General features: G+C 30.6%; 2 protein-coding genes across 4 annotated transcripts in view; one reads left to right on the top strand and one right to left on the bottom strand.

Moving 5' to 3' along the window:
* The window catches only part of LOC106462333 (coiled-coil domain-containing protein 58-like), a 10,918-nt gene extending 1,644 nt beyond the window's left edge, over positions 1-9,274 (top strand). The window contains exons 2-5 of the mRNA XM_013922247.2: positions 2,412-2,534; positions 5,939-6,085; positions 8,085-8,144; positions 8,957-9,274. Of these exons, the coding sequence (XP_013777701.1) occupies positions 2,412-2,534; positions 5,939-6,085; positions 8,085-8,144; positions 8,957-9,010 (384 nt within the window). The 3' untranslated portion in view covers positions 9,011-9,274. The remainder of the gene's footprint in view (positions 1-2,411; positions 2,535-5,938; positions 6,086-8,084; positions 8,145-8,956) is intronic.
* Positions 9,275-11,870: 2,596 nt separating this feature from the next.
* LOC106462332 (UPF0389 protein CG9231-like) overlaps positions 11,871-21,928 on the bottom strand; it is a 12,535-nt gene continuing 2,477 nt past the window's right edge. For all 3 annotated transcript variants that reach the window (XM_013922245.2, XM_013922243.2, XM_013922244.2), the window contains exons 2-4: positions 21,689-21,829; positions 16,358-16,451; positions 11,871-13,644 (exon numbers count right to left, since the gene is read on the bottom strand). In XM_013922245.2, coding sequence (XP_013777699.1) covers positions 13,458-13,644; positions 16,358-16,451; positions 21,689-21,809 — 402 coding nt within the window. In that variant the 5' untranslated portion in view covers positions 21,810-21,829 and the 3' untranslated portion in view covers positions 11,871-13,457. The remainder of the gene's footprint in view (positions 13,645-16,357; positions 16,452-21,688; positions 21,830-21,928) is intronic.

The following is a 21,928-nucleotide window of genomic DNA, read 5'->3' as shown; positions in this document are numbered from 1 at the left end:
TGTTGCATATGGAGATAAGGAATAATGATATTTTGGTTACAAATTTCATAAAAGCAAATTTTGAAGGGATGCAACAAGAGTTATCTATTGCAAACTGGGCAGCTGAGTTATTTGGAGACACAGATCAGATGTGGAAAAGTTTTAAATATTAAATGTACACATATTCCTAATAGAAAGAAAAGGGTAGCTACAAGGAAAAAACCAGGTTGGCTCACAAAGAGTATAAGAAATAAAATTAAAGAAAAGCATCTACATCCGAGTTCTATTTAGCACAGCTCTATGCACGAATAAAATGGGATAAAATACTAGGTGCCATAATGTAATTTTTAGTCACCATGACAACCTGGCACTTGGAATTTGTCGAGACCTGCCCTAGCCACACTTAACTTGCATGTACTACTGCTTCCATGGAATATACAGGACAATTAAGCAGCTTTTACATTACACCCGTCTATGTGACACTTCAAAATCATTCAAGAAGTTCTTTTGACATAATTTTTATGCTATTACTTGTACTGAAAAAAAATACTCCTCTCTCACCAAGTGATGCTCTCACTAGATCCACCCTAGTAGGAGACACTCCACGAGTTTTCCCATTCTGTCATTATCTTCTGAGAAAGGAGCTCGTCTTTTTAATTTCTTTCTCAACACCACTCCACCCAACATTTTCTGAGTGTGGAACACTAACTGTTGTTTCTGTGGTGAGGGGAGTAGCAGGTTCTGAAGTTAACATTTTCCTTATCTGAAAATGTATTTCAGATAGATACCCACCTCTCCACAGAACCACCCACCCTACTTGCCCACTTCTGGTGTGTCTCTTTTGCCTTGTTAAGAATGAGCTCTTGGTGTACATAAAGTGCTCCAAGGGAGTGGTGCCCATGGAGGATGTGTTGCCGTCTTATTGATGGAAAGGTATAGTCTATTGCTGATGGCACTGTAGACTTGCATAGTCCACATTATTATGTGCCCACTTCTGGTGTGTCTCTTTTGCCTTGTCAAGAATGAGCTCTTGGTGTACATAAAGTGCTCCAAGGGAGTGGTGCTCATGGAGGATGTGTTGCCATCTTATTGATGGAAAGGTCTATTGCTGATGGTACTGTAGACTTGCATAGTCCACATTATTATGTGTAAGGGTGAGAATTTTGTTTAAAGGCTTGGGTCATGCAAACAACCTTTTCAGCAGTAGTGTTAGGTATTATCCATCTGTACTGTATCTGTTTGAAATACATACTCAGGTAAGAAAATGTTAACATCTGTCCTTAACCTCTTTTAAAACTGTTGGGTACACATCGTCAAGTCTAAGATATTTATCTGTTTTTGATTTCTCATCTTGTTTTTCAAACAAACTCTGTATCAACATTCATGTCCCAAACTCCTAAAACATTTTTTCAAAACAAATTCTCAAGCTCATGAATCCAGCCAACATACTCACTGGTGAAAACCAATAAAAATATATTATTTAAAAGGTCAGTAATCTCACAGTCGTCAAACAAAACCATACCCCAGCCTATGAATGTCCAAATCCCATTCTTTTTACCTTTAATATGGCTAAAGAAACCAACATTACATGGTAACTGTAGTTCATAAGGCCTTTCAGTAAATTGATCTTTTAATTATGTGATTTGTGTAGTTGTGGCCTTTGGCATTAATTAAAGGAAAGTTATGTATCAGCTGTTTAGTACGTACTGAAATATATAACATTTTGTGATAGTCAATATTGAACTTTGAGCTAGCTGTGGTTGAAATGGAGACCTGGAAATTAAGAAAGAAGCATGGAACATCACAATGGTTCTAAATGTAATGATCAGGATGGAGAGTTGTTTGTTTTGTATTGAGTTGTGGCAAATCATTCGATAAGGACATCAGTCTCAGAGTGCTGGTGTGAGTTGACACTCTCCAAGTTAAAGTCCTGGTCAAACAGGATTTCCTAACATTTTAATATGTTACACTGAAACTCAACTGAGCTATCAGAACTCTAGTCTCAAACATACAACTTTCTGCCTGGACTATTACAATGTAGAAATGTTGTTTGAAATATTCTTTCACTCCATACATGAGCTTAGTAGTACATTTGGGATACAAGAATTAAAACACTAATTATAAAAGATTTTGAGATTTTATGCACATTAAATAATGTGGTATGTCTTAAGCTGGCAAATCAAGTAAGCTTAATAATTTAACAAATATTTTAGCCTTTTTATTTAATGCAAATTTTATGTTGATAAGTGCATTAAGTAAGTGGTTAAGCTTTAAATAATAATGTATGCTGAAACTTGTACTATAATTGTAAAATTCTCTACTAGCAAGCTAGAATCTTGAGTTATCTTGCTGTGGTAAGTGCAGTGAAATTGTGTTTTAACTGTCATAGTTCAGATATTTCTGATGTTGATGACTCATTGCTTTTTCAACAGGATGCCTTGAAAAAAATGAGGAAGATTGATGATAATATTATACATGCATTAAATACAACAATTCCTACTGATTCATTTGCAGCGAAAGGAGTATCTAATCATTGCAAAGATTTATATGAACAGGTATGTCTGTTTTGTTTTCTTTAAAGAAAGATTGTATTCTTTAAGTAACATAAAACGAAATTTAAAAAAAAATTCTTTTAGTCTTCTAATAAGAGAGACTGCTTAGTTATGTATTGTTTATAGCTATTTGCAAATAATAAATAATTATTTTCAAGTATTTTGCTATATTTTTGTGTAATTATCATTATGTTAATGATTCTTTTCTTTAGATAGAAAGATTAACTATTATATTTATGAAAACACACAAGTGATAACACATAAAGGAGTCACAAATCAGTAATGGCAACTAGATGCTGAATTTTCCATGGCACAAAACATTATCACAAAAAATACAAAAGAAAAATAAGTTGTCTAGTGTAATAGTATTAATTTTGTATGTGAACCTTTTGCATTACACAGAACACTACACCTGGCTTTCATGCTGCCATACTGTTTATTAATGTATGATTTGGAATATTGTTCCAAATGTTCTCTATTATTCCACATAACTTAGGCATGTTGTTTGGTAATTTTTTTCACCTTCTCAGTTTTTATATAAGTCCCTTTGGCCTCAAGAATGTTCATACTTGGACTTTGTGCAGGCCAAGCCATGGTTGTGAGTGTTCTTTCAGTCTCTTATTACCAAGACTTTGTTTCACCTCATTTGTTATATGCTTGGGGTTATTGTCTTGCTGGAAGATGAATTACCACCCAATGAGTCATGTTCCTAAGGAATTGGAATGTCTTGATGGATTGTACTTCTCAGCAATGAGTGTGCATTCAATTTTGTGGAGATAAATGAGACCATTGATTGAAATGCTCGTACTGATCCACCACCATGCGTCACTATGGATGCTGTATATTGACTTTGATACCATTTTGCTCTCTGCCTCTGAACAAACAGCTGTTGATTGTTTCTGCTGAATAATTTGATCTTGGATTCATATGTAAAGGGCAAATGTCTCCACCTTTGATCATATCATTGTTTGTTGTGTGATTCCCATTTCAACCATGTGGTTTGATTACCTCTTCTCAGCAACAACTTAAGAACAGTTACATATCCACTGAGACTGCTTTGTGGTAACTTGTATCTTGCTGCTCTTGAGGTAAAATTTGCACCTATATTTTCAGTGAGGTTGGCATTTTTGCATTATTTTGTTTTTATAAAGAACAAACCTGTAGATACTTAACATTACCTTTGGAGAGTTTCTACTTTAACTACGTCTGTTATTAACATTGCCAGTTTCACATACCCTCTTCTGTCATGCATTCTTAACAAGGAGTTTTGCAGCAAATCCTCACATGGAGTATTCTTGATTATCCAAAACTTTGAGTTTTACATGCATGTCTTGTGGTATTTCACTCTTCTGATCCATGATTGGATCCACTGGGAAAATATGACTGCCCGTACTTTTATAGCCTTTATACTTATGTGGCACTTCCTGATTGGTTAGGTGATATGCAATTATAGTGTAATTTATCAGCAAGTAACTGTTCTATGGTGCAGTTTATCTTCACTCAATAAAGAGATGGCATTTCAGTAGTATTTGCCATTTATACTCTCTTTCCTTACCATTTCCATAATTCCAACAACTTCAGCTATCCCAAGAAAAGCTGAAGTTATGAAGAATACTTGGGTTCCCTTGTGAAATACATTTCCATGATTATTTCCAGTACTGTAGTTGCACGTAAAAACTGTTAAAATATAATCATATATAAAGAAAATGGGAAAGGAGCAGCATTGTTGGAAGTTTAGATTCTACGTGTAAGCACTTGCAAATAGTTTGAACAGTTTGTCATCTTAATATACATCAGAATCATATACATATCTGTTAACTGATTATGTTAACTACATCCTTGAAAAGGAAAAATTAATGATATTTCTAATTACGTATACTGTTGAAAAAGTTTAGCTTCTAGTATTTATGTGTGAAAATTTAAACATTTTATATCAACAGTCTGTTTCACAAGCTGATAGTTATAACTTTTCTAATTCAACAATACTTAATTACAATGTATGCATAAACATTCATAGAAACAAGTTTATATATATATAGAATATTTTGCATGTGTATCAGATGATAATGCATGAAACTGTTCAACTAATAAGGTGCACAGAGGGCTTATGCATATATATCTACATTTTAAACCCAAAAAAGTAATTATGAGATGTATTGAAAATATAGTTTTTTAATTTTCTAACAGATACATTCTTCATTTAACTTTATTCAGTATGGAATTATATAAAACATTGAAACTATCAAATGTTTCAGTGTGGGATGATGTTTTTCACATTTGTTACCCAAGAGTTTAAAATAAAACATTACTGAATTATGTATTTGTTACTATTAGAATTTACATTTTAAGCTCCTATGTGTATCTGAGAGTCTGAAGGTTAATGTATTTAACACTTTCCCTTAAGAGTTTTATTACAGTTTGGGAGTGTTACTATCTAGTGAGTCTTAACTGTTTTCATTAGCAGAAACTGATCAGTTATAATTGCTCTGATTGTTATTGCAATCCTCAAGGCCTTTTTATAAATGTCGTGACTAAGGCTTTTATTTGCATACGAACTGAATGTCTGTCATAGGATGGGAAATAATGATTAATTTTTCCTTTCAAAATTATATCTAAATAAATGTTTTATGAACATGTTTTTAAAAATTAATTATGATCTAGTAACAACATATGTGTGGGAAATGATTATCCTATTCCTAGTATTTCATAAAAACATTTTTTAAATAAATTTGGCCATCTTTTTAAGTATTTTTTATTAGCATTTTGACTTCTGTATATTTTAAAGTTATGTTCAAATGTTCTTCTTGATAAATCCTTATAAATTGAAACATGCTAAAAACTGTTTCTCCAAGACATATTTCTATTTGATCAACTATATAACCCTGCAAATTATTAATTGTGATGGTAAAGGCTGTGAATTTCATTATAAATTTTGGGGTCTTCTCTTTGGACTGTCTTCCTGGTTTTGACTTTGTTTACCTGTTGAGCTGAAGAATCATGCTTTAATTTGGGCATTTACAAAATTTAAATGTTCTATGGGTAAATCATGCAGTTTATTATAGAGTTGTAGCTGAGGGTTCCAATTAGACAAAATTTTGTGATGTTGCATCAGTGTGTCTCCTTGAAAACCAAGCAAACATAATGGGGAATTTCAGCCAATGATTATGATTTTTTGTGCACCAGCTGGAAGAATTTTTAAAAAGACAAACTTGCCTGTCATGGCAGAAAGCTTTATAATTAATAAACTTTTCATTTCTGATTATATTACAAAGACATAAGTTCTAAAACAGCAGAAGATTAGACCCTATCTATTATATAAAGATGAAAAGCCGTCTGTCTGCCATGCTGATATCTCAGCCCTTGTAGTACCAATCAACACCAAATGAAAATTTCCTTTCACTGTTTAGTTAATAGATTCTTATGAAAAGAGAGAACATGCCTTAAAGAAGTGCATAGAAAATGTTTCAGAAGATGTTAGAATTCTAAAAGAGAAACGTTTGGCTGATGCAGATAATTTAGTTTTGCTAAAAAAACTCCGTAAAGAACAAACAAAGGTAAGATTCATTGAATTTTGACATTATGTATGAAATAATGATGAGTTAATGCTATCCATTGTTAGTTATTTTAATGTACTTGTTTTTATTGTCATACTTGATTTGTATTATCATATGTGAGGCTGTTTTGTTTGCTTTTTAGATCTGTTTTGTCAGCAATTCAAGTATAGGTTACCTCAGTCATTTTATTGCCTAGTTACATCTACATTTCAATAACCATGTTTACAGCATTGGTCCATTAGACTGACATTGTATTGGAGAAATAATGTTTATTATAATTATGAATTTACTAGATGTATCTTCACAAAAATGTGGCAAGCTTTTAGTAAATATTAAAATTCTGTTGTACGAAAAAATATCAGAATTTTCAATAAAGTATTTGTATAAAGGATTTATCTGTGAATTTCTGATGACTTTACTAGGTCAATCTGAGTGAAAGGTGATTTTCATGGTGAAAATGGTAATAGTTGTTTTTATCATAAAATGTTCATATTTAATTTGCATAACCTACAGAACCTCCTAAATGAATATCAAAAGATGTTTTAAGTAAAACTTTATTTTATTCACATCCTATTTCATTTAGCTTTATTACTTTACAGCTTTACATAGTCAGAGTGTGCTAAAACCATTTATCACAGAAGACCAGCTTTGTGTAAACAAATGATCAACTTACACTTGTGATATGGTATGTGCACATAATTGCCTTGAGTATCACAGGAAAGTTTTTATGTAATTTTCTTTCATTTAAGTTTTATTTCTAACATAATAAGTTTCTTATTTGTATTTTAGTTACTTTTATAACAATAAATAAAAAAACGCTTTCAAAAAACAAGAATTATAGTAGTTAAAACTGGACTCGGGTCTTTAGCCATCTAGGAGGAGGTATTGTAAACTTAAATTTTTTATAATGCTGTTCAATGTACACAAAATAATTTGTTTCTTTCATATATACATTTTAGACCATAAAAAATTTATTTCACACTATAATAGAATGCTCCAAAACTACTATAATTTAACTGGCTTTCTAACTCTAAATAGATTTAAAATATTCTGTTAGCTGCTCAAAGCTGAACACCATGATTGCAAACAATGGAATTGAGGCCAGATATGTACTTACGAGGAGCACAGTGAAATAACCCATATAAAGAATCTTGTAAAGAAAAAGCTACTCTTTCTATTAATTATATGTAATCCAATAGCAATGACATTGAGAATTATTGACATTTTTGAAAGACAGAATGGTACAGGAGGGATGTGTCATGTGGGTTTGATATAATTTTGTTTTTATATTTATATCAAGGAGAAAGATTGAAGGTTCTAAATTTATATTGTGGGTTGTGATACCTATAGTAAGAGTTTGTAATTAATTGGACACTCTGAAATCCATAAAAGGGTAGAAACAAAATTATAAAATGGGCAGTTTGGAGCATGAGGGCATCACATGACACAAAGAAATAAAGACTGAGACTTTATTTGAATATTTTATTTTCAAATTAAGAAATTAAAATTGGGTAATATAAAAAATCTAAATGATTAACTACATTTTGATGCTAAGCTTATTGACATACTTTAATAAAGTTTAATTAAATTTGTAATGCAACCCTGTAAAAGGTTGTGACATGCACCCTTTGATGCTGGGGTAAAAATAGTTAAGAAAACAAGCTAAATTACTATTAAAGAAATGTGTAATTTTATTTTTGCACCATTCTGACAGGCAACTGCAACACAATATATTTGTCCTTTTTGGGTGTTACTTCAATGATATGAGAAACCTTAATATTTGTTTGACCTTCTACACTAAAATATTATGTTTTATGCATGGTTATGAGGCACATTTGTAGACCTTGAAAAATAATATCTCCTCAAAAAGAGCCAATTTTAAACGTTGTTCAACAAATGTGGGTACACTGGTTAGTGATTGTTTTCTCATTTTTGAACCCCACTATTAATCAAAAGGATTTATTATCTATAGGTATTTTGAACTATAATTTATTTTCAGTTACGACTAATGCAGAATGAGCTCAGTGTGGAAGAGGTAGTGAAGGACAGAAGTTTAAAGGTATTTCGTGAAATCATTTGAGGACAATCTCTGAATTATTTTATTTCAAAATATATTTGAATTATCTTTAAAAAGAATCAAATTAAGAAATTGAATCTACTTTTAAAAAAATTTAAAGGGCTGATTTTTTTCAAAATGTTATATAAAATAGAAACTGTCAAGAATTCAGAGTTAAATATAATAACCTATACTCCCTATCTGGCACTTTATAATAACATGTTTTTGGTTTTGATCAAGGTAACAGTAAAAAAGTCATAAGTTTTCAAAGTTATTAAATATTGTATTCCAGCATTACCTTTGGAACTAACTAAATTCTAAAAATTGTTTAGAACAAAATTATTATTATTATTACTACTTTTTTTAAATTATCTGATGAAAAACTCATTACTTGGTAGTTAAAACAGATGCTATTGTATAGTATACTGGAATAAAAATTGTGTGGAATTGTATAAAACAGTACAATATTATGTCCATTAGGAAGGTTGCACTTCAATCTAGAATATGCATATATAACAATCCTTAACCAAAGCGAAATATGTGATATGTCAGTTTTCACTGTTTTTCAAAAAAAGAATATATTGTAGAAATGAAAACTGGGAGTAATATCATTGTATGCTGTGTAAACAAGTGACTTCTTCATATTGTCTTGTCTTAATGCAATTTTATTACCTTTTAATGATTTAAGTCATAAAACAGTGAAGCAGAACTTTGAAGTACAATATAATTGAGCATTAGGAACATATTATTTTAAAATATATACGTGCAGTTTTCTTGCTTTATTAATGTATGTAAAGAAATTTGAATATTTCTAGGTATTTTATGAGCGATGTAGGAATTATTTCAAACCTTCCGACTTGAAGCTTTGACGAGATTGTTGGAATATCACAGTTTTTCATCATGAAATAATCACTCTTCTGAAATAATATCATTGCTGCTGTTTATCATTTTTGTAGTGAAAACATTTGTATGAACTGTAAGCATGAGTAAAGGAGATAAATAGATAGCATTTTTCAAAACTGTGACCAATTGTTTTCAAAATATTTTTTTCCATATAGATTTTCAAATTTTTAACTCAAAGCATTAGTTATTTTGATGTGTCTAGTTTTGAATTAAATATAATTACAATAAAATGTGTGTTATAGTCATTTGTATGAAGTTTTCCTGAGTAGTCAATTGGAAGCTCTGCCTTAAAAACAATGAGTTTTTGGCAAATATAAATGAGCTGATAGAACTGGTCTCAAATTAGCATCTTATCATTATGAGCAAACTTATCTGGAACATACTACACTAGAAGAGAAATATTGAAGTTATACATTTTACTTAACTGTTAATTAGCTCTGAGTAATATTTATGCTAACTTCACATCCAATCAGTTTAAAATTTGCAACTTGTACTTAATGTAAACTATATATATATGTATAAAGTTTACCTACTTGTACTTAGTGTAAACTGTATAAAGTTTACCTGCTTGTACTTAGTGTAAACTGTATAATATTTTCCATTCTGACTTGCAGATGACAGATACAATACTGTTATGGTACAGTCATTAAGTAAAATTAGGTAAACTTTATATATATATACATATAGTTCACATTAAGTACAAGTAGGTAAACTTTATACATATATACAGTTCACATTAAGTACAAGTAGGTAAACTTTATACATATATACAGTTCACATTAAGTACAAGTAGGTAAACTTTATAAATATATATACAATTTACACTAAGTACAAGCAGGTAAACTTTATTTTTACTTTCTCATGACCACTGGTAGATAAGCTAAGATTTTTTTATCCTCCTTGAGACACCTATAACACATGCTTGGCAGTTAAGAACTGGTACTGCTAGATTACTGAACCAGACAACATTTTGGAAAGAAAAATACCAATTCTCAGATTGTACAAAATTCCTGCTACCAATATTTATAGGTTTGGCTACTAGAACTTCTACAAATAGACACCAGAGTACAAATTTTTAGAATAGTTAAAACAGTTTAGCTCATGTTCATTTCAATCAATAATATAACCATCAATACCAGTAGTGCAAAGGTTTTCATAACTGACATTTGACCTTTTTTTTTGCTTTCATTGATTTGTTTTTATTTACAGAACATGTATGATCCTAATAATAATCTATTAACAGTTAATGTGATGTAGAGCAGTATCTTCATACATTTATGTGTATCTATATAAATATAATAGTACTGTCTGTTGTATGTCCATATAACTACTTTGCAGGGTGTGGATGGATCTTCACCAACACTGGTATGGAAGTTCATTAGGTCCATACAAATTTTAAGTTTTACATTTTACAGTTTCTATGGGCATTTTTTTATCACAAATATGAGAAACAAAAACAAAATTGACGTTTATCACATTTAAATGAATAATCACAAATAGAATATTCCAGTTTTACTTTCAGTTTTCAAAATTAACTAACAAAAATGTGCACACCAGTGTGCAGAATGCCTGTGTTTTTGGAATTTGTTTAAATTGTACTTGAGAAACAGTAGCATTTTGGCATTTCCGGGTAAAAGCCTCGACCTTTCCTGTATGATAATGTTACCAGCAGAGCTAAAAGTCCGTTCGCTGTCTACACTGGTTGGAAATCAAGCTTCATTTGACTTTCAAAAGTGAGACCAGTGAAAGTAAACACAGAAACAGTGATGTTGTCACGTTTTAGAATCATTTTCCTGATTAATGCCTAGCCCTAACTTCTCAAACCCTAACCCCTATTATTCTCAAAACCCCTAGCTTCCCTAGAAATCCACTTCTCGAGCCATACCTGTTATTAACCTCAATTGTTCTCTGAATCCCCAACTTTCAGCTGGCGGTCAGACTTTGTTGGAGGTGGAGGTGTGGAGAGGTAACGCCTTGCTATCCTGGCCATTGTGGGAAATCAAGCTTCATTTGACTTTCAAAAGTGAGACCAGTGAAAGTAAACTCAGAAACAGTGATATTGACACGTTTTAGAATCATTTTTCTGATTAATGCCTAGCCCTAACTTCTCAAACCCTAACCCCTATTGTTCTCAAAACCCCTAGCTTCCCTAGAAATCCACTTCTCGAGCCATACCTGTTATTAACCTCAATTGTTCTCTGAATCCCCAACTTTCAGCTGGCGGTCAGACTTTGTTGCTCGGAACATATTTTTATAACTAAACCAATTACTGCCTAACTTTCAGTACTACATAAGTTGCCACAAAGATTAGGGCTCAGATGCCATTTTCAATTACCTAGATTCAGCTGTTTTTAACTCCAACACTTGGCAGGAGCTGAGTATTATCAGGTAACCCATTAACCAGCCAGGACCGATTATCTGGCCGGGTACCGTGCATCCCAAGTTAACATTAAAAACAATGTCTGTTGGACCCACAAACTTATAAAACTTGACAATTAACAGTAACTACATAAAACAAATAGTGCATCTGTCATATAAGAATTCCCAGGATCAAAGTTGTCATTATTCCTATATTTTATCCTTGTATTTACAAGTAACTTGATCCTCTCCAGAAATATGTACTTGCTAAAATATCATGTTTAAATTTATTAATAAAATCACTTATCTATATTAAAACCAAACAGCTAGGAATTCATACAAACATTTGATTTGCTTCAGCATTATAAAGTAATTGATAACATCTTCCTTAACTTGACTGTACATCGATATAAACATGTGCTGAAATATAGTAGGCAGTTCAAAAATAACTCAAACTAGCCTTATAATAAACACAGGATTTTTTATTTTACTCTTTGATATACAATCTTCTTTACAGACTAACAGCAACAAACCAGTATTATAAATTAAAATTTCTTTAAGGAAACTAGCATAAAAATCAACTACACTTATAAATTAACATCAAAACAAATCAATTATTAATGTTTAATACTTTTTGATCAATGTTTAAAAAATATCTCAAGTTCGATTGTAACTAAATTAAGAGAAATGCACATGGGGTCTGTACAGAGAAATTATGTTGACTATAATTTCAAACTCACTAATTGTATGTTCATTAAATTTGACAAATTTTTAGTCAACATTACAAAGCTGTTGCTGTACAGAAAAATACTAAATGTGTTATTAAAATTTTTTTACTATCGATATGTCTGTGAAATATCTAAGTCAGCCTAATTCAGGCTGACAAGTTGGAGTGCAAGCTGATAGTTTATATGAAGAATGAAAATACTTTTGTTTATAGCTCAGTTTGCAAAACCTTTTAAATGCATATCTGTAGTTTTTTCAGTATCTTTATTTACTCTTATACAAACTTGAGAATTCAGCAATGTAGGGTAACATGAAATGCTGATAACTGTGACATCAAATACATAACATGTTGAAAGGCACTGTGTACAAGGTTGGGGCATGTACACATTAACTCCACCTGTGGACATAGGGTTAAACAGCCTCTTCCAACATTTATATTCGATGACTTGTAACAACCAATATGGATAGTAAGAAAACTTTTTTTACATTTATAATTTGAGGATACATTATTCATTGGCTCAAAAAAATAGATTAACATCATAAATACTAAAAAATCACTTTAAAAAACAAGGGTTTCAAATGGAAAATGTAAAATAGCTGAAATGTCAAAAATTATAAATCATACATAAAAAAAAAAAGTATTTTAAAATAAAGTCCACTTCTGTTGAATTTTTCTGGTGGTAGTTCACTTACAATTTTTTTTTGATTTTCATATGAATCTGAGCTATCATGTCTTTATAGGATATTTCTGATTAATTTGACTTGTCCAGCCAAAATTAAATGTTCCTTTGACTCCACCAATTTTCAAGTGATTTTATAAGCTGTAAAAATTATTATAATACTGTCCCTCAGTGGTTACTACAATAAAGTAATAAGCTACTACTATTTCTCAGTAATGTACTAATATATTCACATCAATTACATATAAGAAATAAAACAAACCCTTCTGATTAAACATATGTAACTAGCAAGGAAAATTGGGGAACAAAATTATTACAGTACCTTACATATTCAGTAACTTGTATTTCATGAAACCTATGGGTTCATAATAAAATAGATCTGAACATTTTTCTTTCCAAAAACTACATTACTATTTTAGTGAAAATTTAATGAATTCTGTAGAAAAACACTTTTCTAAAACTTTTGTTTTTATTAGTAGATGTTTTATCCCTTGTAAACTAGTAGTGAATTCACCTACAGACTTTCTGATTTAAAGATTATGAGCTATGATTTTTTCAAATCAGATGTAATAATATATGAAGATCTATATCGCAAATACTTTTAAGTTTTTAACTCTAGTTACTGTTACTAGTAATACTGTTCAAATACTTATGGTTTTGAATTTTCTGCACTTTTTTTGTGAAAATCCCTAGACATCTGAGCAAACGACTCTCCTCGTTCAGCAGCTTTTTTCCCACTGTAAATCATTCCAATACAAGCCAAGGCAGTTACAAAACAAAGAAAAATGTTGATTCTAATACGAGCCACATTACGAATTCTTTCCATTGTAGATTGGCTGTAAAAAAGAAATTACAGTCAGAAAATAATTAACCTCAACAAGTAAACAAACTTGAGGCATAAAAATAAAGGAAAACATTAAAATGTATCTTTTCAATTATTTTATTACAATTTAATTTACATTAAGTTACTATAAACACCTTGTCACACTGTATATCTTTATCATTCTTTTAAATGTTCCAAAATTTATACTGATGACAAGTTATAATGTTTTTGTAATAATAATTCTTACTATCTCCTTATCCATGAGTATTTCTTGTTCAGTAATATCATTGCCTGAGGCATACAGTACAAATTAATTTTGCTTCTGAACAAATATTATAAGAGCAAATAAAAAGACCATGACTACTTGAACATAAAATAACTACATAAACTTAGTATAAAACTGTTATGTAAAAAAAAAATCATCAGTAAATGCCACATTTTTAATATAAAACAGACAGTGGTTATTACTAAACTATCCCTGTTATTAATACAATCAGAACCCTAATAGATAAAAAAAAAGAACTCTTTTTATTTACTAACTTCATTAACCAGAAAAAAACTGCTTAGTTGTCTCTGTTGCTTTAACTCTCTCAACACGAGCTCAGTCAATTTGACCAACCGTGTGGCCTCTTTGTACTCGTTTAGTCTTTATAGATTTAATACTTCTAATTTTCAATATAGTATGTATATCTTCAAATTCATATTTTTAGTGAAGTATTTTTAATAAAATAAAATAAAGATTTGTCCATGAATATATTATTTGTTTAGAATAATCCATGTGCAAAGTAATTTATGTTAAAATTAACAATACTTTTCCTTATCTCAAAAATTTCAAATTTCCTTTGTGTTGTACCTAAAATTTCCTAAATATATTTCAAACTTTTTTCAGTAAAACTTTATAGTTTATCTGTTATTTTCTCTGTCCTATCTCGAAACAGGATAACCACCCCCCCCAAAAAAAAATTTAAATAAACCTAAATTACCCTTTTTTCTTTCTAAAATGACTTCAAATTGTAACATGAAACTACATTTGTTTATCCTAAGTACCTCTTAAGTTCGTAACAGTATACATCTATTTATAATTAAATTTTATTGGTTTATTGCTGTTTGAACTGTGTCTAACTACTATATTTGCCATTATAAGCTGTAAATCACTCTAGGAATGTGCAGCTCACATTACACTAATGAATTTCATTACCCATGAGCTGCTTGCGTGTGTGCCTCATGAAACATTTTTATTATAATATTATTATTATTATTTATTTTACCTAATCTAATCTTAAAAAAATCTAAAAGGATCCCTATTTTTACATTTTAGTTACTTTTAAAATTATACATAAAGAATAAACATGAAAAACAAGAAATAAAATACTTAACCAATCTTCTTTTTTCTTGCTGTCAGTTTTCAAAGAGACTTAACCCTAATTTTTTTTATACTACAGATAGTAATGCACTTAATAATTTTTACTTAATTAAATAATGCACCAAAGAATATAGACTATTAACATGCAAACAGTATGCAAATTCACCTACCCCTCAAAATTTTCCTGGCTTTCTAACTATGCGATAAGAGTTTTTACAAATTCATCCAAGCTAGTCATTAACTTTCCCACGTGAACGATGTTGGTACTCTGAGTTAAATTGACATATAACTGTTCGGAATATAACGTTATAATATACGTCATTTGACAGATGAAAACTTGAAAGAGAGGATGTGGCAGGAGGGGTCTGATTTTCTAATTGATAGCTCTGTAACCAAACAAAATTGAAGACAATACAAATTATGGTTTTTCTGACCAATAACGATTTTATAGATAGTATTGTATGTTTAATTCCGTACTTTTTCAAGGGGTGGTGGTTAAAATAGGGATAATGACATGCTAAAAAAAAATCATTTTTTTTGCAGCTTATTTTTTTTTCAAGAATAAATGAAAATAAAACCATAAATTGTACGAACATTTTCAGTCATGGAATCATTTGGATAATAGTGTAATTAAACTTGATTGTTAAACAGGTTGAGAAACATATGCCTTATATCAAAGTTACATGAAATACATCGTTTATAGTGGTACTTTTCTCAAAAAATTGCTTAATTACTACTTATTTATCATTTGTGTACCATATTTATTCCCCACAGCTTTTTGGTATTAGCAGTGAAAAAAAATTAATTTCATCAATTAATTTATCCTTTTCAAACAATGTGTTAGATAATCAATCAATTGAGGTAGCAATCATGAATTAAACAAATATTTAGTTATACAAAGAGTGCAAGAAATCACACAGTTTTTATTATTATTGAATCACAAATATGAGCTGAATTCACTATTCTGCACAGCTGAAGGCTTTGTATTTGGATCATATGGAAGATCCACTTGAGATTAGCTGCCCACCTGTTAAACCTCTTAATGTAAATAATGAATTTTAATTTTGTTGTTTTTTAAATATTTCACTTTATTACTATATGAAATGAACACTTCTTTACAATACTCCAGTGGATTATAATGATAATAGCTTACAATGACATCATTAAGTGTGTCCCTTTGGAAGACTGTAATAAGTTTATCTAACAGACCTTGAAGTATTGTTACAAGTGTATTTGAGAGATCAGGGTGTTAATACTTTAGTTCGCCATAGTAACCTTCAGGAACCTCTTGGTTCCTAGTAAGTCATATCTTAATTATTTAAAGAAAAAAGTTGAAATGTAGAAAACAATAAATATTACTCACGGAACAAAATCCGGCACCTCAACAACTGAAGGATATTTTTTATACCATACCAATAGTCGTTTTTCAAAGCCATTTGGACGGTGATAATTCAAACCTAGATAAAAGAACAAAAATATTTTCAATAAAGATGTGCTTTCATATAATTTTCCATATACAAATTTAAACTGCATTAGATGTATTGAGCATTTTAACACAAAAACGATTACCAGTCATTTGGTTAAATATAGTTGTATAAAATTATTTCTGTGATCAATAGTAAAGAATTACTTGCAAAATGTGATATTTCATTCACAAGTTTTAACCTTCAACTATCACCAATAATAAACATGTATCCAGAGAAAACCAATATACACATGTTTAAATGAAAAGCTACTTAATAATAATACTTCAATTTGAAAAATTGAGTTGAATTTTGCCATGCATAAGATATACTATATTATTGGATGTTCAGATGTAGATGAATAAATTCCAATGTATACAGGGTATCATCTTTCCCTAGGCAGAGTAAACATAGATGTGGATATGTTTATGTTCTCATCAGTGGAAAGGCATCTCCTATAAGGTATATGTTTAGAATTGGTTAACTAGGGGACACAAGACTTGTAATACTTAGCTATAAAGTACTTTGTTAAAGGAATTTGTGGAGCATACAATTGTGTCTTTAGTAGCTGCTGGATTTATGTGCTGATCGTGTTGTTGAGTCAGTGAATATTGTGTTTGGCTAAGTGGGAAAGACACTAGTGACATCTTATTGATAATATCAGAAAGTTTGACTGTTTGGAAGTCTCACTGACCTGTATCCTGCTCAATAGTCAATAACATTGTTTCAACATAAAGACTATGCAAATGTCGAGTTACTGTAGAGCTGTCACTTCACCTGTACCATTACACTATATTCATGATTTCACAGAGATACATGTTTTACAGTTTCAGCTTTTAACCCTACACCAAGGATATCTCTCAAAATGTCCATCATTACTAATTCAACATACAAATTACAAAATAAACCACCTAACTGTAATTTAATATACAAAGAAAAATCTTAAAATAATTTTAAATTCATACATTATGCAATAAGATAACTTTTCAAAGTAATACAAAATAACCCTCTTACAACCACATACATTCAACAAATATAAAAGTAAAAACACTAACATTGAAATGCAATTCACACAGAAAAGCCCTTTAACAATGATTGTCTGTACAAAAACTATAAAAACAACCATAATCACCATTTAAAACCTAAAATGAAAACATGTGGTTCTTAATAAAATATTTACAAAGTGACTATTTACACATGAAATAAAAAAACAATACACAAAAAATAAGAAAAAATGTAGATACCTACCATATGTACAACACTAAGTCAATAAACTACAAAATGTACAAAGGTCCTGATGTGATTGAAAGTAAGGTCTTAACTCTTTCAGCACAGGCTCGGTCCCTGGGAGCAACTTCATAACCATTTTGTGCTTGTTATAGTTTTCATATTATAACTTTTAAATTTGCAAACATATGTTCACAAAATTTGGCAGATCATCAGTAAACATTAAAAGGCTTTCATACACAAAATATCAGATTTTTTTGTTAAGTCTTAATATTTGTTGAGCAATGTTTTTCTCATGCCTTTTTTTTTTCTTTTTGTATGTTGCAAAGTAATTTTAATTTTAAGATTAAAAATAATTTATGCATCAGAAAATTTTGAAATTTCACATGCAAAATCTTTGTAGTGTCCAGATAGTTATCAAATGTTTCTTAAGAAAAAATTTACATTTTATCTGTTATTTTCCCTAATGAATCTCCACATGGGTTAAATTGATTTGACCAATCTCGTACCCACTGTAAAAATTAGGAAGTAAATATAAATTATGCCTTTTGTGCTCTTCAATGACTACAAATTATAACACAAAAATATAATTGTTTAGACTAAATACCTTAAATTTCGTAACATTATACATTTATTATTTTTATGATGTTGACCTTTCAGCCATGCCTGGCTAACAATTCAGAAGTTACAATGACGTGGTGCATGTGCACTCATATTACCATATCCAATAATATAAAACTGACCTTTAGTCTTTACAAAGTGACCTGTCTTGGCTGTGTTTTAGTGGAATAGTATTATGTAAAATACAGTCATATTTCAATTATTATACATAATATATGTATATACATTACTATTTAGAAATAAGTTCTTAAACTTATTTTTCTTAAAACATAGAACAGTAACTGAAGTAAAGCAAACAATTATCTCTTCTAGTTACGACCTTTGTACTCATTTGCTGCTTGTCATAGCTTGCTAAGCCTTATAAAATTTTATATGTGGAGGATGTGAAATGAAATAATTTTTTTTAGGTTTTATACATACACTTGAAGTAACCAAAAAATTATAAATTACTAAATCGATACCATAGAAATCCACTATAATTTATCGAGCTTAGTAACTAAGGTGTATTTGGGTCTAATAATATATGAAATTTTGAGCAGAATACAGACTCAACTTACCAGCTTGAAAATGGCTGAGAAAGCCACTAGGGGGACATTCTGAGTTTTCGATTATTTTTATGTATCTTTAACTACACCTTTTACCAAACCAATGTTAAGAAAATATTTAGAAAACTATGTGCTCATAAAGTATTTCAACCTGCCTGAATAAACATATTCGATAATAACCTAATAAAACACCAGGTTACATTTGTTATTACAGCCTAAGCTAGTATCCGTGAAATGCATTTACTGCCAATAATTTCACCCACTCATAAACATTTTAGTTTGATCCAAATTAAATATCCTTCACTAATCTTACTGAAAAACAAGATAGAATTGTGTTTTCTTCAAAACGTAGTGTGAACTTCTCCATTATTCTTATCCTTCCATGAAAATTCCAATTCATGCTGAACCTTTCAATGTCAGAACTGAAACATTCTCTCTCTTGCATTTAATGAAAATAATAGGTGCACTCTATCTTCAAATAATAACTTACAGGACAGTAATTACAGTTAACTCGTATCACAAAGTCTAAACTTCCAGGTCAAATCTTTTGTTTCTATTCATATGTCTTTGTGTAGATTCATGTTATGCAACACTCGTTAATGACTTCATTTATTGTTCATACATGCATGTAAGACCACACACACACATTCATATATATATTAACAAACATATCTTCATTACACATTGAAAACAGCTTTAATCAGACTGCCACCAGTTCCCTCACAAATTACTTCAGTAACTTTATTTACATCATGCAAGGCATATCTTGACAACCACGGTATTGTAATGTGCTGCCAACTATGAGTTGTGAAACTTCACAAGTTTTTCTTTTTTGGGCATCAAAAATAAATAATCTCTGGCAGAATTCAGCTAAATTAACATTTCTAAGATAAAATTATCATCATTCAGGATTAATATTTGTACTTTTTCTACAATATATATAAATATACACTCAGGAGAAAATTTTCATGTAGAGAAGCCATATGCTTCTCAGACATACTAGCCAAGTGAGGATAATGTAGTATTCTCTGTTCAGCTCTCACCAAGATCAAGTAAGTAGTTTAGCTGATTTTTCAAATTCCTAACCATCATCTCTAGTTGTACAAACCACTGATACTCTATTCATTACAACTGAAAAATCATTGGCTGTTTGACTTCCTGTTGGAGTTGTCTCTCTTGCCCCTAGATTCGGTGCTTCCTAGGTAGGCACTCTGAGGGACTTTGATTCTCATACAAGTAGTGAAACCCTGGTTCAGGATGGCATATAAGGTGCCATTAGCAGCCCACCCATCAACTCTATACAACAGAGGCTCCTCCTTGATCCACAATTCCCTCGGCAATATACATTCCATCTTGGAGAGGCTCATCACAGCTCTATGGTTCAGCTATTTTGCCAGTTGGCACCTGCTATTGCACTTCACAATGAGATAGCTCCTATTGTCAGATGTCATCCATTAACAATACCTCCAGAATCTCCTTGGTATTTTCAAGTTTCTTTGACAAGAGATGGGGTTGAGTTATTCTGGCTGGCAAAGGTTGGATACAGATTGCCCCACCCAATCTCGGGACTCACCAGATACCACACCACCACAATAATACGCAGTCTTTAGGGGAAAAGAATAAACAGCCATTTAGGGTACACCAGATATTGGTGGTGGTTCTTTCCAAGTCAAGATAGAAGTCATCATCAAAAGTTCAATGTCCAGTAGAATACTTTCCTAGATCCAACAATTATGATAACAGTTTTTCAAACTTTTTAAACAGAAGAGTACAAGTAAAGAGCAAAACATCCATCAGCACAAAACATAATATCCTGTGGTCACAGCACCAATATTCTTTTCTCTATTCACTCTATGCAGGTCAAACTGGTTATCCTTAGAATTACGAGATAGATCTGTCGTATAATAGGAAATTTGACAAGATATCTATCACAGAGTAATTCTATGCCTAAATTCATGAGAATGAAATAAACTGGATATAATGTAAAAACACAATAAACAATCTATTAAATAATTCAAACACAGTGTGTCTACTTCCCAAGATGTTGTACCACCACTTTTACTGACCTGAACTGTTTTATTCAAACTGCATTTTATGACTGATAACTTCTATCAGACTGTTTCTCCCAACAGTATATACAAGATTTACAAAAAGCAACTAGCACTACACTACCCACATGAATGGTTATTCTTACTCAAAATAACAGAGGTTGTAACTCCTTTATGTCACTTGACCTACTTTTGGAAAATACTGCTATCTATACCCTTGCATAATGTGTAGCATTATAGCCATAACTCTCATGGACAGAACAGGTTTATCTTAAGAGAATGACAAAGGAAATTACGACAAAATCAATGTAATGACTTTCTTGACCATGTGTTATATGAAAACTACAAACACGGTAACTTGTAAATTTAGAAAAATAATGTGTTAAAATAAGATAGAAAATGTATAGTATGTTTATATACAACACAAATACTTTTAAATGTAGATAATTCTGTTCATTTTTAGTGAACCTCCCAGTAACAAAAATTTCTCTCCAACTGCAAGTAGATATATAAAGGACATATTTTACCTAAAACTATTTTTGGAACACAAGTGAAAGTGACTTAACACTATTTCTATGTATGAATATTGCTAAAAAACATAAATATTTAGTGCACTAATACACTGAACTTTAGAAACAGTTAAGTTTTTGAATTTGTTGTATAGGGTCATCACTTAAAGTGTATCATCTAATTGGAACATTTCATATTTTTTCATGAAACGCTATTGGAGACATTTGAAACTCACTGTATTAAAAAATATGCTGGTTTTAAAACCACAACACACACAAACCTTTCTCTGCTTTACATACAGAAGTTCTCCAAATATTCCTGGCTTGAAAATGTTTAAAGAATATTTGGTTTTGGTGTCTTAAAAACATACAGGATACTGCAAGTTTCCTTACCCCAAGCATCTTCAGAGTATGTGATGTAGCTGTAATAAAATAAAATAAAATATTAACAATTTTCTTACAAGTTCTACACTCACAGGACAAATCAGAATGAAATTAATCCAGAAGTGTTTTCTGTATCT

Source organism: Limulus polyphemus, unplaced genomic scaffold (assembly GCF_000517525.1).
Source record: "Limulus polyphemus unplaced genomic scaffold, Limulus_polyphemus-2.1.2 Scaffold1144, whole genome shotgun sequence".
NCBI classification, from domain to species: Eukaryota; Metazoa; Arthropoda; class Merostomata; order Xiphosura; family Limulidae; genus Limulus; species Limulus polyphemus.
Note: the sequence above shows the minus strand (reverse complement) of the source record. Positions and strands in the feature narration are given on the sequence as shown.